Here is a 21,144-nt window from a genome sequence, read left to right as displayed (position 1 = left end):
CATGTGCTCACCCCACGGTACCAACAGCTCGACTCGAGGAAAGTTTGCTCTGTTCCTATTCTCGAACAAATGGGCTCAGATTTAACCATGTGATTTGCCACTGGCACACCACAATAGGTAGAAGATGGGGTCATTATCATATAGATGAATCCAGGAGTTGTCTTTGTCATTTACCAGATTGCAGATCGTGTGTTCAGCTAACAACAAGCATGACGGCAGCTGAGCTTTAGACCCTACATAGCAGCCGCTGCTGATAGGAAATCAATAGTGATAGTTTTCTAAATAAGTCTCGTTCTGCAGTGCTGTCACCAGAAACAATGATGAGGCATCTAATGCTTTATCAAGGTGATGCAGATGTTTGAAAGTCAGTGTTGCTCTCTTTCTGCATCTTGTCGTTCCATCAAAGCGTTCTGTTGTAGTTTAGCTTGCACAACAACAACCATTTATTTAACCATGAGGCCCATTATCACCGGTCTCAGCTTATGATTTATTTAAACAGCCTGATGAGTACACCTTTAATGTGCTGCATAAATACACACTCAACCCAACACGTGGAAAGCGAGCCTGTGTGCTGTAGCATTATGTAAAGCCCAGATCTGGGAGAGGGGAGTGTGTCCTGTCTGCTCTGATAAAAACCATTGCAACTGATGGACTTTTGAGAAGACTGCCATCTGCCGTGCCACGTGTAACCTAAAGCCGTGTCTGCCACCAAGTCCTGGGGGTAGTTTGTATGGGCGTCTGCTATAGTCAACATTGCTGCTGAAATTAGCTCATCTACATGGGCAAACAGATGTTGCCATTTCCACGGAGTCCAATATAAGTTGTATTATGGAGCATATGGGCAATCTTTGGCAGAGAATGTGCTAGTACCTGAGCGGGTAGAAGCATTAGAGATCCCTCTCTACAATTTTTTACTTTATTACTATTACTTGAATTATAACTGTATTTCATAACGGTACTGAAGCACTTGTATTTTCAAGTATTTTTTTAATAGCCATAGCAGCACCATATGTTTAGTCTTTTCATTTCAATTACTTGGATCAACAAGATTTATGAAATGTATTTACATTATAAAAAATAACAAATATAACTTGTTTGAGGAAGCCACCTTAACATAGGCAGTGATGGATTGATGATGTCAGTGTTTTGATATTATCTCATCAAAATGTATTTCTTTGTTTAATTTAGATTTTTTCTTCCCCCATTCAAACAAATCGGCACAAAACACTTCAGGACATGACTAGAATTTTTTGGATCATCAGACTGATGTTGAGTCAAATTATTCTTACTTTCATACTCTCCTCTTTGGCTTGACTGGAATTGCTGGCGGTGGTCAGAGGGGTCATCCATTATATTTTTTTTCTGTGGCTGTCAGCGATGTGATTGAATATCTGTGATATGGTCAGACTATCATGCTTCAGCAGACAGACTCACTCTGCCCTCCACATACTGGATTAATGGTGTGATCTCTATGACCGATTTACTTTGTGTGTGCGATGCAGGCAAATTGGACAGCTTGTTCCCAGATGACAGCTATATAGATATGGGCGAGATTGACGTGGGGCGCAAGGTCGCGCAGCAGATTCCTCCTGGTATCTTCTGGAGGTCCCAGGTCTTCATTGATCATCCCATGTATCTGAAGTTTAATGTGTCCCTGAGCAAAGATGCCTTAGTTGGAATCTATGGAAGGAGAGGTCTACCTCCATCACACACACAGGTGGGAAATACTTGCTATAAATACTCATATATTTTGTTACAGCAGAATAATTATTTTGTTTTGTTTTTCTTATTTCTTCTGTCATAGTAGAGTGTGAAATCTAAATGTTTTGCAGGCTTTAATTTGGCATATTTCTGTGTTTTCTGTAAGAAACCATCATGTTTTGTTTGTGAAAGACAATTTTAAATTGTAAATGTGATTCTGTGTGAAACGATTTATAATCATGTCTGTGTAGTATAAGGATTCAGCCTCTTTTTTCCATTTTCCCTCTGCCACGGAATATAAAGTGGGATACAGTTAAAAAAAAATCTATCTAACCATGTAGGAACGTGTCATGAATGCAAACCAATTCATAAATCTCTCTATTGTATTATGAATCACTTTCTTTGTTGCAGAAAGGATTTATGGCAAATTTCTTTCAGGTTCAATATCATCAATGAATCACAGAAAAATACACGGCTCAGAGCCCGAGAATGGGAGATTTTTCTTTACACTAATTTCCCATCTATGTGCAGCACAGAATCAGATATATCATGTGATTAATCATATCTGGCTGCTTGGTTCACAGAGTTTAGATTTCTGCTGTAAATGTAACTGTAGTTCAACCAACTGTTTATAGCATGATTTTTGTTAGCATTAATGTCCAATGTGATTTATTTCTCGGTCAAAAGATCACATTTGTCTCTTCAGTCTATTTTTACTTCAAAGATAGTAATAGTAGTAAATAATCTAGAGTGGAGTTTTCACACTGTGACGGATTACACATAGAGTGGCAGATGAGTCAAGATTCCCTTCCTTATGTAGATGAAAATGAAATGCTGCCTTATTGGTATTCATCGAGTCACGACTGATAACGAAGCAAATCGTTTGCAGATGTTATTTGGTAAACAGTAACTTTAAATTTTTTACCCCGGTTCCCCTTTTTCACTTTAATAGTTTTAAACAGGCTTTCGTATAAAATATGTGGACTATGAAATTATCACAGCCTATCCAGCCATGATGTGCTGAGACTTACCCAAGCTCCTCTGGAATGATGAGTTATTCATGCAGACCAAATGATGCTCCGCTATAAAGAGGGCTGAAAGCACTCAAGTCTCACATGTCACTCTAATGGCGTCTCTGTGGTCCATCCATCAGTCTTTCTCATGTTCTGTGCGTCCGTCTGCAGTTTGACTTTGTGGAGCTTTTGGATGGGCGGCGGCTTCTGGCCCAGGACATCCACGGTCTGGAGGGTCCTGTTGCTATGCAGCGGAGCCTGGTGCCCATCACCACCCACGACACAGGCTTTATCCAGTACATGGACTCGGGCATCTGGCACCTGGCCATCTACAACGACGGCAAAGAAACTGAAACTGTCTCCTTCCTCACTACCGCCATAGGTGAGCGCCCTGGGCATGACCTGCTGCTGAAACCTGTAATAGCAATCCACATAATCCCTATAATACCAACCAGCAGCACTCCACAGCAAACAGCCCAGACCCGGGGCATGAGTCAGAGATAGTTTTTGGTAGATTTCAGTAGCCAAGGAAAGAGCAGGTTAATCAAGGTGAAGTTGAATATTACAAAAATCAGGACATCAGTGCTATCCTGCCATGCCCCTGAGTAGGGCATTGAGAGATCATAATATCCTCATTAGCCTGAGTGTTCCGAGCGAATCAGGGGTCCAGCTTCTGGGAACCATTTGCATACAATTCAAAGTATGATTGTACCCTCCTGCTAGTGCCATTTTTGATCATGATTTGCTCCAATTTCCATCTACTTTCCATATATCAAAGTGAGAAAGCCATTTCTCTGCTCTTACTATCTCTGTGTGGCACACGGCTGTGTTTCAGACATACGTCTTTCTTTGTGAAGGTGATTTCGTTTTGTACGCTCCTCTTTGTTCTCCCTAAAGCGCCTTTGATTAGCACTGCTGTATCAAGCAAGGTGTGAGAGGGCCCGAGGTGTCGACTTTCACAGGGAAGGCAGCTGGGAGCTGTTCTCACATGCTCTTTAATTAAAAGCTCCTGGGCCAGAGTCCATCTGTGACAGGGTCTGTGCCAGGCAGCAGATCGATGAGAAGCTGTCCTCAACACCAATGTAACACCAAGCGCAGACAGGGAAGAGATGCACCATGCCCCCCCTGCTGTGCCAACAACAGCTGTAATTCAATACTTAATATATGATATGACACAAGCAGGGGGAGTCCAGACAGCGTGTTTACTTATTTCTTTTTTTTTTTGACTGGGTGTGCATGGAGGCCTCCTGTGGTTTGCGTCAGAGAAATCACATCCAGATAAGGTATTCTGTGCAGCGGATGGGGACGGGAGCAAAGATAGGAAGGGGTGGGGGCGGAATTAGTCAGAGCTAGGATTCTACCTCTGTTCATTTGTATTGGAGCCGATCTGCCCACAGGAGCTCAGAGGGAGGCAGAGGGGCCCTTTCTAAAATGGGTCACCGGTTAAGTGCCCTTCAGCAGAAATTGAATCTCACCAACTGCCTGAATTGTATTGAGCCGTGGAGAGATGGAGTTGACCTTCAAATAGAGTAGCCCAGGTATAGAAATATATGTGAACAATATCCAGAGCAGGCGCACTGAGAGACACAAGGCAGCATTGTTTAGAAGACACCAATGGTAAAAAATTGTATTAGTGCTTGAGACAGCGTCGGAGAGAAAATGTCTGATTTTACCGCCAGCGAGACACCTTGTGCTCTTCACATGTATTAAATGAAATGTTTGTTCGTCGCACGTGCCCATGCCATAATACATCTGGGGGATAGAGTGTCCCTGTCTTTAATCTGGGTTACTCCTCATTACTTGGCTGGGGCTCCATGGCAATGTGAAATGTGTCCTACTGAATGTTTTGTATCACAGCCCTCTGGAGCATGAAGCCATTTGTCCCTGCTGCCTGGTGCCAGACATGTTTCAACCCAGACATGGCTGCTGCCTGTACAGGGGAGGGCAAAGCAAAAAAAAAAGGGGGAAGCAAAGAGCCAGCACCAATGTCTTACTCTGTATCCTGTCTCACTCTACAGCAAAGAGTCTCTCTCTGTACACAACCGCCCATCATTCAAAGGTGCTGAGCATCCTCTGAGAGCATGGCAAGGCGCTGATTAAACCTGCCTGCTGCACGCTACTCTGTCCTCACCAACTGGAGATACTCGCACAATAGTTAGCTCCCCTGATATGAAGGGTAATGAATTTCAATGAAGCTCTGCTTGAATCCATGATTTATGCGTTGGCCTATGTCGAGTGTGTGGCTAAGAGATATTCATGGCCTCCCCTTCATGCTCTCAGAGGAAACACAGGCAATAGACGTGGGGAGTGTGAAGTCTGCTAAACTGCGTCAGCTTTCGGAATTGGAGCACTGCGGTTCATGATTACTCAATTAAACGTGTTCGGTTTGTTGTTCACCAAAGAATTACCCATGATAGATAAAGATAAGATAACCTTAATTAGAGGAACATTAATGTCAAATGGTTGCCTGCTTAATAATGTCAGAGGAATGCAGTTTAAATCAGATCTCTGTGCCTTGCTAGGTGAACATTAAATTACAACCCTACTTAGGTTTTCCGTCCCTATGTGCTGCTTGAGCTGCAAGAATCTCTCCTGCATAATTGTACTATAGGGGGGGGGATTCTAATGGCAAGTGTATCTACACTATACCACACCTAATTTTCCTAACCGTTACCCGCCACCCCACCTACACACATTCTGCTGGTTTCCTTAGCTTTGAGCAAAAAAAGAAGACCAGGCCTCCCACTGTAGTTAGATGTTCTTGTTGGAAGCCATCAAAATCCCACCAAAATGCTGATTTGCCTCCACCACGCCAGAGGACAGTCTCCCCTGCATCCCTGCACTAACCCAACATAGCAGAGGCAAGCCTGCAGCAGAGAAAACATCAGCAGCATCCCTCTGCTAACTGCCTTCCCCCCTCTCTCTTTTCACTGTACCTCTGGTCTGTCTCTATCTCTTTCTCCCTCTCTCGCTCTCTGTTTGTCTGTTCTCACTGTCTTGTGTTGCATCCTCACTGATGATTGACTCTCCAGAGTAAAGGGAAGCTGAATCCATGGCTCTCATTTCTAGCCCTTTGTGGAGCACAAGAGATTCTTTGTTCAGTAAGTTTTGCCTCAGAGCTTCTGCTGCCTGAAGGCAACGGACAAGACTGAATATTTTTCAGCACCATTTCAGGCTTAATTCAGTGAGCATCATGTTTCAAAATGCTGCTGCTGTCAAGCTCCTCAGACATCGCTGGTCATTCTGATTTAAAAGCAAGTGTCAGGACATAGAGGTAGAAATAATTATTTTCATCAGATTTAGTTTGAGGGATCAGTGGAGTAATTCATGGTGAGTGTGATGCATGCTCGGCTAATTCTTTGCATCGCACAAAATGCCCTCAGTTTTTAAGGAAGCAAAGAGGTAATAAACCACAAATTCAACCAGAGAGGCCAGGTAAATCACAATTAGTAGCTCTAGTCACAATTATTTTAAATTACAACAATTTACAAGATGTAAACATTATTATGTTGTGTACAGAATAACTTTCATTTTAATTGTGGTTTCTCTTTATGGATTTCTATGCGGGTGTTCATAGAAAAGGGGGAGAAACATTTATGATGTTCTGGGAAACACAAAAAGGTAAAGAGAGTCAAAAATTTTCAGTTAAAAATTACATATGGGTATATAGGCACGTACATATAATCACATATTTATATACATAAATGTATGCTATACGGCTGTATAGCTGCTAACACAGTGATAAATAGACCAAATAGTAACATGAAGTTCTCTGGCATGGCCTGCTCATTGCTTCTGCTAGTACATAAAGAAGAGTGAAAGCAGACCATAGAAGAAAATGTGATACAATGTCATTACCCTTGGCAGTGGAGGAAATGCAAGTTCCAGTGTTGCTGACACTTTGAATAACCTGGTTGCGGTGTACCGTACAAGGTTTGTTAAATGAAGTATGATATCACAACCAGTGATTTCAGAACTTTTCAGAATTTATTTGCTTTGCTACTTTTGGTAGAAGCCCAGATGATCAGAGCTTGTTTACTCTTTTTGTTAAATCTCCCAAACATTAGCGCCACTCAAAATGTTTTCCAGTGAAATAGAAATGTTGACAGGATTGGAGTCTGTCCTTATCACTGTCATTAGCAAAGGGATAATAATCAACCCGCAGAAAATGAGTGGGAGGAAAATTGTTTTTCAAACCACATTACTCAGAAAGGCTCCTGATTACCCTCTTGCAGAATCTATTGATGACTGTCCCAGTAACTGCTTCGGGAACGGTGACTGCATCGCTGGAACATGCCACTGCTTTTTAGGATTCAAAGGACCTGACTGTGGGCGAGGTGAGTCAATCCTTCTGTCATAATGACTTAACAGATCTCCATCATTCAGATACATAATTCTTTAGGGTGCTGATCAAATTCTATTCACTGCCTAACCAGAACTAATCAATTTTAATTATACAATTATTTTAAATTGTTCTTCAGATCTATCTTATTAGAACAGGCATTACAGCTTCAGCTTTTTCATATTTTACCTCTATACTATAAGTCTTATTGTGTTACATATAGATAAAGACTTGAATAACTGGTTAGAGAAAGGAGCTTTAGCTTGACAGACTAGTAATGACTCATTCCTTCAATTACTGAAATCAAGGCTTTTTTGGGGCAAATAAAAAAAAAACAAAAAGAAAAAACAAGTTTAGGCAATGTGTTAGAATGATAGTAGTGTGTTTGTTTTGGTTTCATCTTTACACATATTGCCATCTGTTGTCAATGTGTTGTTCAGTAGCATATTTTACAATTTTTATTCAACTATCTTTCTTTTCTTTTTTTTGCTAGCACAGTGATAAATAGACCAAATAGTAACATAAAGTAATCTGGCCTGGCCTGCTCATTGCTTCTGCTAGTAGGGCCTACATAAAGAAGAGTGAAAGCAGACCTTTTTTTTTTTCAAATTTTCGACAGTCACAGCAGTGATTGTGAAGGGATTCGATACTTTTGGTTTGATTTTGTTAGAATTTTGGTTACATCTTCACTGGATGCCAGGGTGTAATGATAATTTGTGTTGCATATTGTTCACAGCAAAGCAAACCTTTAATCATTCTGGTCAGAGGCTCGTTGCCACATTGAGCTCACACACTATTCTTTGAAGCTATGGTTGGAGGGGTCCATTCAAATGGATGTATGCTGTCTGCTCTTTTCAAAGCCGCCTGTCCAGTGCTATGCAGTGGGAATGGTCAATACCTTAAAGGTCGCTGCATGTGTCACAGTGGCTGGAAGGGCGCTGAATGTGACGTTCCCACCAACCAGTGCATTGACATCACATGCAGTAGCCATGGGACCTGCATCGTGGGAACCTGCATCTGCAACCCAGGCTACAAAGGGGAAAATTGTGAAGAAGGTAATTGTTTTAATAAGTCATGGTAATGTATCCTAAACTCTGAAATTCTGCTATATATGGCCTCTCTTATCACCATCTTAGCTCGTTAGTGCTTGACATTTTAAAAGGATACTCATAATGGAAATGCCTATTAAGTTGGTATGGCTTATTTAACAGTCTGTATAGCAGTAAAGACAGGACATCCGCCATGACGGGCATCATAGCCATAACACTTCAAAATATGCATCCTAGGTGACTTGTCCTGTATAAATGATGGTTACGAGGCATTACTTTAATCAAAACCCTCCATTCATAGTTTGAAATTCAGACACCAAGCCTGATGTTAATCCATTAGGAACTCCACATTCATGATACTGGATAAGGCTTGACCAGATAAGATTGAAGGAGCCATTGTGTTTGTCAGCTCTTGAAGGCTCTCATTTCAAGATGAAAAATGGACCCTGGGAGTTTGATAAATGGGGTTTTGTGACATCCATAGGCCCCAATTCTATTTTGGGTGGAGAGTTAGCCATAAGGAGTGGAGGGGAATGTGGACCAGGGCCCTTTAACATTTTTACCTTTCTTCCGTTCGACCTTCAGCCACAATGATTAATTGCCAGGAGAGAGTTGCTTGTCAGTTAGCCTCTGATCTTTGTGCCTTGTGCCCAAACCATCTGCTAAGAGGCAAGAGATCCTGTTTGTCTTACTATAACTGCCTTTATACCCATTTATGTCATGGTAAAGGGGAGCTGCCATGGCGCGGCCTGCTGCTCTCAGTGGCTAGACGTTGCTCCTGCTTCACGCCCGTTTGCCATCTGTGTGTAGCATGCGGATATTGTCTGGTAGAAACAATGTTATTATTGTGATTGTGTCCCCCCACAAGTCTTGTGCCTTACAAAGTGAGCACTCAATGAACAACATTTCAAGGGAAGAAATGCTATGAAAACAATCATGAATTTTATATTTGCATACGAATTGATTGAAAACAGTGAATACACTGCAACAGCGCAAGACTTCTACAGTGATCTTCTAGATTGTCTGTAACCTAGTCAAGCATGCTCCTGCCTCAGGCTCTGTCTTAATTTACCCCTTTTTCTCCTTCACAATCTCTTAATGGGGAGGGGCTTGGTTATTTTCAGCTATGAACTGCTCCTCATCATGGCTTTCATTTTCTATAAACATGCCTCTGCCAAAGCACCTTCTCTATTTAAGAAGTATAAGCCGTATCTAATGTTAGCAAGAGCATGAGCAGTACCTGTAGGTCTGTGCCAACCTATTGAATTTGTCTCCAGCACAAGAGAAAGTGGGTTTCCTCTCATCATCCTCTGCTTGTCCTGTCTCTACATTCTACTGGATATACTTTTAATAAGCCGGTTACACTGCCCACTGCCATCGTCACTTTACTCAAATTGCAGGTTGACTCTGAAAGAGGGTAACAGCAGGAGGCTGGTGTGTCTAACATTGTCTTTTTGGACCCCTTTTTAGTGGACTGCCTAGACCCAACATGCTCAGGGCGAGGGGTATGTGTCCAGGGAGAGTGCCACTGCTTTGTGGGGTGGGGAGGGCCAGGATGTGAGAGCTCCAGGGCCTCCTGCATGGACCAGTGCTCTGGACACGGAGCTTTCCTGGCAGACGTGGGAACCTGCAGCTGTGATCCCAACTGGACAGGCCATGACTGCTCTACAGGTGGGTACTTCTCAAATGAGAGAAAACATTGGCAGAATTCCTTGTCACTGGCTGGTGCTGATTTAGCTGTAATTACCAAGATGAAACATCAGAACATTAACAGAGAATATTGTTTAGATTAAATTAGGCTTGTTGAGAATGTGTGTGTGATTTTTTTTTATCAATATAAGGAGAGTGGAGGTGTTTTTTTTTAGCAGCAAAGACAATTTGGGTCATGATCTTCTGTGTTTATGAAAGTCGCAGCTTCTTAAAGACAGATGATTATAGAGCACGGAACAGAAAAAGAAACATAATTTTGCTTTGAAAAAATGAGGAATGTGCTATTATACAACATTTCCTTTATCACAGCTGTATTCCTCAGCTATATCAATTTGTGGCCATATTTCTCAGTTGTGTAATATTTCACAATTGTTACCCCTCAGTTCAATACAATAGCTATCACGGTTAGTTAATATTAAACACAATCTAGTATATTTTCATATCCTTTAGTATTTGCAACAAAGGTTTAATATCTCACATACTGCAGAACCAAGTAATAACCTTGGATCTGCAGTCAGTCTTTCCTTGCCTTTTCATCTGAATTTATTTCACTGCTTGATTCAGTATAGCTTTGGTAATTGCTTGGCTCCTCACAGAAGTAAACATTTCTGATGATGTTCAAAGAAAATGGTTCACATAAAAACCTCAGTTATTCACATCGTTGATCAGCTGGAGGTCCACAGCTAGCAATCAAACTGCGGTTGATTTTGCTGTAAATTTATTTCTTTTACGAATGGTTTCATCCTCAATCTGCACATACTTAACAGGCTGCCATAGAAAGAGGGAGAGGGGTGGGGGGGTATGATATTGTCAGAGCCGTGATCTGATGCAAGTTAATGCTGTTTCTTGAGTTCTAGCTCGGCACAAGGCTCACAGCTGATGATAACTTTTTTCTGCTCTGGAGGATTGTTCCCATTGTGTTCATTTTGTCCATGGGGAATGTTCTCTCTTGGTAGTCAGGAACGGGCCAAACGTTAGATACAGTTTTACAGCTTGAATATACCTTCCCGAGTCTCTAAGGATGGAATGAAAGTTCTGCAAAATTTAGCTTCTGCTCTGACAGCAACACGCCTGCTCACATTTACCAAAGAAGTATTTTACTGAAAAACCTCAGTGAACTCAGTGGTAGATTGTTAAAGAGCTGTCAAGGTGTCTGACTTGCAGTGTTGGCACATGCAAAGGCTCCAGAGAAAGAGTGGGTTCTTTTTACTGTAAAGCAAGCTGAAGAATTTCACGATTTTCCACACATATAAATGCTCATATAAGACCGTTTTTATGTTTTATGGTTATTCTCTGGTAGATTAAAGCTTCGGATAGCTCTGGTTCAGCAGGTCTCTGATGTGTTGATAATCAGTGCATCAACTCTGTTTTTGCAGAGGCTGATACAGTTGCAGCCTGCAGCTGCCTTCATTTAAACAACATAATTTGTATTCTCACAGAATATTTGAGAAATGAGAGTTTTAGTCCGGCAGTAACTGGGATCCACGAATCTCTTTATATTCCAAGCAGACACAATGACCTATTAGGTAATCCCAGGGATTTTGAGGGAAATGGGCAGTTAGTCTGAGTCTGCCTCGCAAAGAAAGAGCTCTGTAAATGATGATGAGTTGGCTCTTTATCCTCCTTTATCCTGTTCATTGTCGAGCTTTCTGTGGTCTAATACAACACTAAGCTCGGTGGTGCGGTAGTACAGCTAGTAGCCTATAACCTTGGAGACTGGGGCAAGAAAAAGATGGAAAGCTTTCACTATATCTTTCAAGATTCTTTAATCCCTCTATACCCTGTAGTTTTAAGTCACAAACTCATTTTCTCATGTAGCTATGGAGCAGTACAACCTGGGCTTGCAGTTGGTTGTAATGCTGTTACCAGCCATAAAACAATGCCTGAGGTTTTATGTCCTTTAATATGTGTGTTTTTATGCCATTTCTGCTATTCTCCCACCCAGAGGAAAGTTTGTTTACACAATCCTTTAGTGCAAATGGTAATGGCCATCATGGGGATGGGGGCATTTCTCACTGTGGACTCCTCTGGCCACGGATAATGAGGGTTTGCCTGCAGGCTGTAATTGCATCTTTATCACGTTAAAGGTTTCTCCTTTGTTCCAAGTGAACAGTTGTCTCACAGTCAGTTTGAGTCTGTTTTCCTCAACCAGTATGTGAGAAAAGAACTAGAAGGGTCACTTTGTACATCTTATTTCAAAATATGTGCTAATGAGATCACTCAAGATGGTTATTATGTTCATTATCACCTCACATTTGAAAGTGTTAAAAGATGATGAAGAGAATTCCACAATTAATGTTTATTAGAAAATGAATGATGAACAGATCTCTGTTACTGTATACTACTCAGATATTTCATGTTTGTGTGTGGAAGGGTGTGTTTGTGTGTGTGTCCCTGTCCCTCTGTGGGACCTTTTTCAGTAAAAACAGTGACCTTGTCCAGACCAGTATCCCTCATGGGGAACAAAGCCTGGTCCTAATGAGGCAAAATGTCATTTCTGAGGTCCTGGTTAAAGTTAGGAGAAAGGTGTGATTGAGGTTAGGTTAAAAGTGTACAGAAATGGCCGTTTGTCCTGTTTGTCGCGCCGAGTTGTCACGAGCTGCAACACGAGTTTACCCGAGTAAGGAAAACGAATTTGATTGGTCGTTATCAAGCAGGCGGGATATTCAAAGCTTGGGGCGAGACCGAGCTCGGTGTGTGTGTGCGTGTCTCAGATGTTTGAATGACGGATGACGGATCCAATATCAGTGGCTGATGAATCGTGTACAGGCTGACGTATAATCCGTGCGCCTGCGTTATCCAATGCGAAAAAAAAATACACACTTTCATCCCGGATTTACTCAAAAATAGAATTTTCACAAAGTTTGGGCTACATCATCTAATAGATGAGTTATTACACTAATTGTATGACCCAGAGTGGGCTTAAATTCAATTTTCTTTTCTGTACACCTTTAAGGTTAGAGTTAGGAATGTGTTGATCAGGGTAAAGGTGTGTAGGCAGTGTCCTAAGAAGGACACCAGGTTAGCTGTTGTAACCTTAACTCAGTGTTAAAACTTGTTGCTTTCAGTTGTGATGGTTAAAGTTAGGGTGAGGGCTATAGGAAATGCATTATATTAATGAGTGCCCTCACAAAGATAGAGCTACAAGTTGGTGTGTGCGTGTGTGTGTTTGAGTAGTCATGAGGGGCACTGATTCAAATGCTGCTAGCTGTACCTCTAAATCAAAAGTCAGATGTAAAATTAGCATTTGCATAGTTTAACAAAGTGCTGAGCTGTAATTAGCAGGGGAGAGTGATTTTTAAAAAGCCTTTTAAGCTGGTAATGTCATGTTATGGTTTGTGGGTGAAAATACCCCTCAAATTTAATTTGTAGCAATGACAAAATAGGCACTGTAAAAGCAGTAATTGACTTATTAAAAGATTTTACCTCCAGTTTGGTCCCCTGTGGTCATATTTGAATTGGCTTGGCTAATAAGCTACGAATACATCGCTATTGTTCCTCGTTGCCCATACCGCTAAGCCTCTTTTATAACAGAATGGTTAATAAAGAGGTTAACATTTCAATGAGATTCATAAGTAATCTGTCAGTGTTTAATTTCTTTGAGCCTTGGTCTTGTCATACTCTCCCCCGAGTTCATGAGACGGGGGTAATGTCCCAGGCTCTATCACAGCCTGTCAGGGAGGTCTTTCAGCTGCCACACAATAGCACCAGCCAAGCTTTACTGTGTCTCTCAGTATCCTTCGTTTCATGGATGTACTTCTTCCTCTGGCACACTGCACTTAGGTAGAATTAAAAAAAAAAAAAAAAAAAAAAAACAGCATATTGACGTCTCCTGCCTCAAATCTGCTGAGCCTTCCCTCCTGCCTGCTGCCGACAGTAAAGCATGTGGCAGAGCTGAGCGCTGCATGCGCAACAAAGGAAATAAAAATTTACTGTTTAATCAAAACGGTCGAGCTGATATTGTTGCTGTTCCTACTAGAAGTTCCAGCTGTGTATTTTTTCCTCTTTACCTCCTTTGTAACGGGAAGAGGTGAATTTACAAAGAGAGGAGGCAAGGGAGAAGAATAAGTCTACTAAGGCTGCAGCAATCCATGTCTCTTCTTTGTAATGGACTTATTAGATTTGTATTGTCAAAAAGGATTCCCCCCTTATGAGGTGCAGGAATTTCTTTTCAGCTGCCATCAGACAAGGTAGTGGAGCGTGGCCGCCTTTCCTTGACAATAACTCCTGGATTTGTCTTTTCTTCACCCTTGTTGCCTTGTCCCGTCACCGCCTTGTCTTCCCTTTCCATCCCACTTCTACCCCCTCCTTCCTCTCGGTCTGTCTTCCCCCATTCTCTTTTTTGTCTCTTTCTGTATCCCTGTCTCCCACAGAGATTTGTGCAGCGGACTGTGGTGGCCATGGCATTTGTGTGTCGGGCACCTGTCGCTGTGACGACGGCTGGATGGGCACTGGGTGTGACCAGAGGGCGTGTCACCCTCGCTGCAACGAACATGGCACTTGCAAGGACGGCAAATGTGAATGCAGCCCGGGTTGGAACGGAGAACACTGCACTATTGGTAGGATGGGAAGAGGTTTCGGTTTGGGGTGTGTGTGTGTGTGTGTGTGTGTGTGTGTGTGTGTGTGTGTGTGTGTGTGTGTGTGTGTGTGTGTGTGTGTGTGTGAGGGGGGGGGGCAACAAAGGCAGAGGCTGTCTGTCTGCCGGAGTGTGTATGAGGAGCTGGGTGTGAGGGGAAGGGTCCAGTTGGAGAAGAGAGGGAAAAGCATGCTTAATTGAATTTGTGCAACTCGGTAAAGCATGAACAGGTTTACTCAAGGATCTGAGGCTTGCCTTCATGCATTTTAATGTGGGAATGTGCTAAGGTGTCCTTTCATTTTACTCACCCTTTTCCTCATCTCTTTCTTTGCCCCCTTTCCATTTACTATTAATTTCAAATGCTTACATGTGAGTCATTGTGAGCAAGTCAACCACCACTTTCAGCTCTATATTTATACTAACAATTGTTCTTCTGTGAACACTGGCAGAAGTTAAGTTTTCAAGACCTTGACTGAATGTCAAGAGCTTTCTTGAACACCTCGACTCACTTATACCCAAAGTTCTTACTGAGTTCCCATTGCATTGCCAGAGAGTAAAGTTGTTTAGCACTGTGTGTTTTGTAGTGGATTTGATAATCTCTTCAGCAGAGTATTTTTATTTTTACTTCAAATTTGTCACAGAGTGAATAGTTAAGTGATAGAGTAGATATAGATGGAGCCAATTTGAGTTTGTGAAGTGTACGCAGCACCATACTGGGTGACATTTCTTTTCCAGTGTTTGTTTGTTGTAAGGAATGTAGAGATTGTTCTAATGTAATAATAAGTAATATCAACAACAGATGCAGCCAAGCTGTTTTCATAGATAAGCAGTAGTTGACCTCCATTTAAAAAAAAAAAATCTATCTCCTCTGTTTGAAATGCCCACTGCCAGAAGGACAGCATGAATATATTTTTGAGCTATGGTGATAGATGTTCTGAGGTTTGACAGTGACATTGCTAAAGTTTAACAAAAGCTCATTCAGATGACAGTTTGAATGTAGTTAGCTTCATCAGGTTGGGTTGTCTGGTCTGTCAAACCTCCCCTGAACATCAGAAGGGACCATCCAGAGGACATGCTATATGATGCCTGCTCTGCAAGACTGCAACTTCACCATTCTGTCCCTGTTCCTATTCCTGTTTAGCGTTTCCGTTTCTCTATTTTTCCTCCTCTCTCCTCTTCTCTTGGCTTCTCTTATCTCCTCTTCTTTTATTTTATTTTCTCTTCTCTTCTCTAGTGCATTGCTTCTATTCTTCTATATTTCACAGGGAATTTTTTTAATCCACATTTGCTTGAATGTTACAGTTAAGCTTTTTAAGATGACTATAATATTTCACATACAAAATATGTGGCATATAAAATGTGATGCATTATGTAGAATATATAACCCACCATAAAACATGTTTTTTAATATATATATATATTAAAAAAAAGCTTAATATTGACCAACATTGTGTTATACTATTTTACCAGTAAACATGCACAAGTAATGGATCAACCATTGCTTTGTAGAGAGTTGCCTAACATGGCCACCCATTCATTATCATTCTATAATCCACACAGTCAACATGCATCACAGAGGAGGTGGAAACACAATGGCCATCTCTTCTCCCTGTGCCACAGCATTTCAGTGAACAGAAATGTGCAGCCTCCACACACTGCAGTCAATAGAGAGAGTGAGGAGAATGCCCTATAGGTGAGAGCTTTGTTACATATTCAAATGGATAAAAAATAATTTTTCCTCACAGTATTCTCATGCATAGCTTGAAGCAGAGCTGCCTGAGTGCAGAGCCTTGACTCAGTCTGTGAATGTTTTATATGCTGGCCTTACATTATTGATGGGCCTTTTATAAGTGCCATATTGAGATCCCCACTCCCTCGACAAGAATATTCCTCAGTGTCATCCATTAAGAAGCCAAAGATCTCAATTTAAATCAATTTTCATTATTGAGAGCTCCATGTTGGCCTCAAGCCCCACGCTGTGGAGCACAGGAGGTTCAATATGGCCCGACCAATGCCAAAGCCTCTGGTGACCTCAGCGTCAATAGAGGTGTTGCAAGATTAAAAGCACTTTTTCGTTGGACATCCTGACCTCCTGTTTGATATTGCTTGGGAGATTTAAGGGTGGTAATATGTGCATCAATCACGTTGCTTTTGACACACTCCCCTGAGATATTCTGCAGATCCTGGCAGCTGATAAATGGGGACAGATTGAAATGTTCTTTCTGAACATATCACTTTTCTTTACTCTTTATCTCGTTCTCTCTCTCACTCTTTCTTTGTGTCTCTCTATCATTCTCTTTCTCTGTGTTCCACCCCCCTCCGTGTCTTCTCTACGTCTCCATTCCTCTCCCTCTGTGTTCGATTGTATTTGTTGTGTTGCTTGTAATGCACGATTTCGCTTCATGACTGCGTTTTTCCTTTCTTTTTTTTATTTACCTTCTGTAATGTAAACTAACACCTTGCCTTGCTGTCTTGTCATGGAAGTGGCACTGTTCAAACCTCCCTTATATGTCCTGTCTTTTATCTCCCAAGCTCACTATCTGGATAAGGTAGTGAAAGGTATGGCATTCCTCCTTCCTTCTATTTTTGCCCTCCTTCCATTGTAACTCCAGCCAGCATTAACAAATCATGCACACACACCATGCTCTTCCCCTACATTGACATATGCAAACACTCTGCACCTCTTGTCGCCCCAAACAAGTCATTCTAAAGATCTCCGCCTCCCATCAACTTTTTGCCATATTGTCACACAGTAATCTCCACTTAGCACTTTCGCACCCGGTGAGTCAAGTTGTGCTGCTTCCTTTGAATTTGTGTTGAATTTGTGGTGTGTGTGCAGCCTGATTTCTCAATAGTGGGATGTTGGGAAAGGGGCTCCATAACCTGTGTCATGCATTATGGATGAGTGTGCAGCTGTGAGCAGGGTCTGATAGGTGCTGAGGCCGCATCCTATCTAATTAAAAGAGTTCATGGTCTGGTTGGTGCAGGGCAAGCAGGGGGTGGAGGCTCTGCAGCAGCCCTGCCTCTCTGCCTCCACTACCCTCTTTCACTCTCACTGTGTCCTTGGTAATGGACCACCTGGCATGACAGCGGCTGCCAGAGGAGTCCTTCGAACACTTGCGCCCTCACGTTTGGAGCTGTTACAGGCAGACTTGGGCAGCGCTCAGCAGGGGCTCCTCTCTGAAAGCACTGCCAATTAAGTTGAACTGGTGCCAACAGAGAGCGGATCTTTATTTATCCTTGTAATAAACATTCAGAGCTTACTAATCATCTGTCTCCACTGGTCTAACCGGAGTTGTTTGTCCATTTGCTCAATAAAAGGACAAAAACATGTTTAGGAGGCAGGCCACTTTCTAATGGCACCGGCCTTTAACAGCGAGTCCATTTCTTCAGGGACAAGAGGAGAAAATGGAGATGGGATTATTTATTTTACTACGAATTTTTAATGCACTGTAATTTAATCCCCATTATTGAACAGTCTGTGTGCCCATGGCTTCTTTTCATATTTACCTATGTTGACACAGTCACGGCTCAACAAAAACCCAATGTCTCTACTCCAGAATATATTGCATGTTTTAAGTAGAAATGAATGGCAGTAATTGAGGAAACACTGCAACTGTGTTTCCTCAATTACAGCCATTCATTGCTGTAGCATTGTTGCTCTTGTCATGTTTCATAGTTTGTTCCTGTAAACATGGCTAAAAGCTTCATTACATTTTAGTGTTAAACTTCTATAATAGTATGAATATTTCAAAGTGCCTTTTCGTATCAGAGGGACAGGAGATTTAAGCTTTGGCATAAGATGCAATAACATGTATACAGTACATGTATGTCGCAGTTGTATTTTAACTCCTGTAATGATACTGATTTTACTCTGTGTTGCCCCACAGCTGAAATGCAGCTGATGTATTGCTCATCTAACCCTGTGTTCTATTATACTCATCTTTTCCTGGTGCTGCTTCTGCCTTTATCTTCCTAAATGCTTATCTCAGTTTCTTACTCAGCGCTGTTTCTTACCTTCAGCTGGTCTTTCTCCCTTCTACAAATGTCTGTTCACTGCACCCGCACCTCTCTCTTCCCTCTTTTGTGCTCCCTCGTTCCCCCCTGTGTGATGTAAGAGCACTGAGACAGCCACCCCTGTCTCTCTTGTTGCTAAAATGGGTCAGCTTACCATTCTTCCCATCAAGGCATCTTGTTAAAAACACAAACTGTGAAGAGACTTATGCGTCTGATATCTTGAGATGTTACCCTCTGCATCGGCTTCAGTGAGGGGATAGGAATCATAAGGTACCAGATAAATTCGAAGCAACCCCAGAAAAATGGGTGAGATAATCCCCTGATCTGTGTCCTTCTGAGGGCCTGTCCACGGAGAAGCTGAGGAATGTTTCACCTGTTGTTCTTTTCCACTTGGCTTTCAGCTCCTTTCAGCCTGGGAACACAGTTAGTGCAAGCAAAGTACTCCCCCCCCTGCATAATACTATTGAGCTCAGCTGTATCTACTTCCTACTATTTTATTTGCATTCTGCCTCTGTTAATGACAGAACACACACTTTTCCTGAAGGGATAATCTTATTGATTTCTAAGAGGAGTGTGGAACAACTTTAAAAAAATAAATAAATAAAAAAAGATAGTGCCAGTACTGATATACTGTAGATCATTTCTGATAACTAATGCAGTTTTGATGCAGCTCATTCTTTTTTTTTGCAGACGACGGCAGCAGTGATGCTATAATCATAATGATGGTCACATTCGAAAATCACATAAACACGGATTCAATTATGTGGAAGACTGCCAGCATGGACAACAGTGCTCTCATTACCCAGCTGTAGTAGCATAGATACAGAGGGCCAATCTACTGTAGTAATGAGTGAATATTGATTTAGAAGATCCCTCTTATCTGATTTTACTGCAAAGGGATATTAGAAGCCTCACAAAAGGTGTATCATATTAATCAACTTCAGCCGAGGGTCATTATAGCCACTCTCACCCATTTAAAATCTTGAAATGACTTTAGTCTATTGCTACCAGAGAAATATTTACAACAATCCATTGTCATCAACAAGCTGCATTGTTGTCATTGTTTTAGTGTGGGCATTTGTTCACAAACAATAGACAGTATTCGTGTTTCCCATTAAACCTACTTTATTTGATATTCTGTGCCGACCTCTGTGTTTGTCCTTTTTTGTTACACAGAGGGCTGCCCTGGTTTGTGCAATGGAAATGGTAGGTGCACTCTGGGTAACAATGGCTGGTACTGTGTGTGCCAGCTGGGCTGGAGGGGCACTGGCTGTGACACCTCTATGGAAACTGCCTGCAGTGATGTCAAGGACAACGATGGAGGTAAAATCACATACAAAAAAACACACAACAGCACCTTCTGACACAGGCGAAGCATCAGCAGGGACTCTTAAATAGACATCATTTCACTGTAGAATTAACCACCTCGGTGCATGAGAGGTCACTGTACCTGCTAATGCTTTCCAGGCTCAGTTGTACAGTACTCTTACGCAGGTGAGGAGGAGGAACGGCTTCTAGTCAGTCACCTGGACAACAGGTTTTTTATTAAAAAGCAGACTAGCTGGCCTGAAGCCCTAAGCATGCGCTGGCCCCAGGAGGAAGTCCCTGCTCTGCCCTCTAACTAGCCCCGAGCTGAGCCAGGCACACACACAGTCAGCCAGGGGGCTGCACCGCTCTTAAGGCCAAGTGGGAGACGTGACTTCCTTTCTTCCAGACCTCATTCTTGGCTTGAGCTATGCACTAGCATCCCTTATTTATGCAGAGGCTGTTTGTCTCCCCATCACTGTGCAGGGACCACAGGGCAGTGGCAAAGACTGGGTGCTGCTGGGGATTTGACTGACTCCTGACAGCAGGGTTTATTTTTATCACCCATCTGGCCAGATAGGCCCCTGAAAGCAAAGGGTAGGGAGTCTGATGACCCACTTCGACAAAGTAAAGTGCACTGCACAGCAGCTCTCTCTGTCTTGTATTATTTCATCTAAATTACAGAAAGAGAACCACAAGCATCGCTGGAGGTGTTTGAATGTTCTACACTACAGGATGAGATGCACATGACATGTCTCCAGTCATGTAGTAAAACAGCTGTCAAAACAAATAACGCCCCAATGACTCAAATAAATGTGCGTAGTTTCTTTTGCCAGGTGTGTGTCCAGGTAGTTGTTTAACAGAAGCGTGTGTGTGTGTGACTTATTTGACCTTGTCAGATGGCCTAGTGGACTGTATGGATCCAGACTGCTGTCTGCAGGCAACCTGTCACACCACCTCTCTGTGTGTGGGCTCTCCGGACCCCCTGGACATCATCCAGGAGACACAGATGTCCTCTACACAGACCAACCTGCAGACTTTCTATGACCGGGTACGCTTCCTGGTGGGCAAGGACAGCACCCACGTCATCCCTGGAGCTAACCCCTTCGATGGCAAGTGAGTGACTTGGGCACAGCTCCCACCAACACCACCCGGTGTGACACTCTGTAGCCAGTCAAAAGCTATTATTTTCAGGGAAGGGATATTTTTTATTATTAATTTATCAATATTAGACGAGTTCAGTTTTTCTCATCATCATTAGTGGTCTTTCATTCACCAGTTTCTTGTTGAGTCAGTTAAAGTAGTAATTGCTGGATTTGATATGTTTCAGATTTTAATTCAGCTGCTCAGGATCATTGTCTTTGATTGTACACACAGTTGTGTAACTTTGCTCATTTCCATTAGATTTAACAGTGATCCAGTTTTCCACAT

The 21,144-nt window shown here is 42.2% G+C and overlaps 1 protein-coding gene across 2 annotated transcripts in view; it reads left to right on the top strand.

The window, feature by feature from the left end:
- tenm4 (teneurin transmembrane protein 4) overlaps nt 1–21,144 on the top strand; it is a gene marked incomplete at both ends in the record, with an annotated part of 110,992 nt that overhangs the window by 43,513 nt on the left and 46,335 nt on the right. The window contains 9 exons of one of the 2 annotated variants that reach the window (XM_083984489.1): nt 1,503–1,717; nt 2,886–3,096; nt 6,950–7,051; nt 7,917–8,111; nt 9,576–9,776; nt 14,189–14,374; nt 16,924–16,950; nt 19,585–19,731; nt 20,613–20,829. In XM_083984489.1, the coding sequence (XP_083840615.1) occupies nt 1,503–1,717; nt 2,886–3,096; nt 6,950–7,051; nt 7,917–8,111; nt 9,576–9,776; nt 14,189–14,374; nt 16,924–16,950; nt 19,585–19,731; nt 20,613–20,829 (1,501 nt within the window). The remainder of the gene's footprint in view (nt 1–1,502; nt 1,718–2,885; nt 3,097–6,949; nt 7,052–7,916; nt 8,112–9,575; nt 9,777–14,188; nt 14,375–16,923; nt 16,951–19,584; nt 19,732–20,612; nt 20,830–21,144) is intronic. The other variant, XM_083984488.1, reaches the window with a different exon arrangement.

The sequence above is a fragment of the Trachurus trachurus genome (genome assembly GCF_905171665.1).
Source record: "Trachurus trachurus genome assembly, chromosome: 13".
NCBI classification, from domain to species: domain Eukaryota; kingdom Metazoa; phylum Chordata; class Actinopteri; order Carangiformes; family Carangidae; genus Trachurus; species Trachurus trachurus.
Note: the sequence above shows the minus strand (reverse complement) of the source record. Positions and strands in the feature narration are given on the sequence as shown.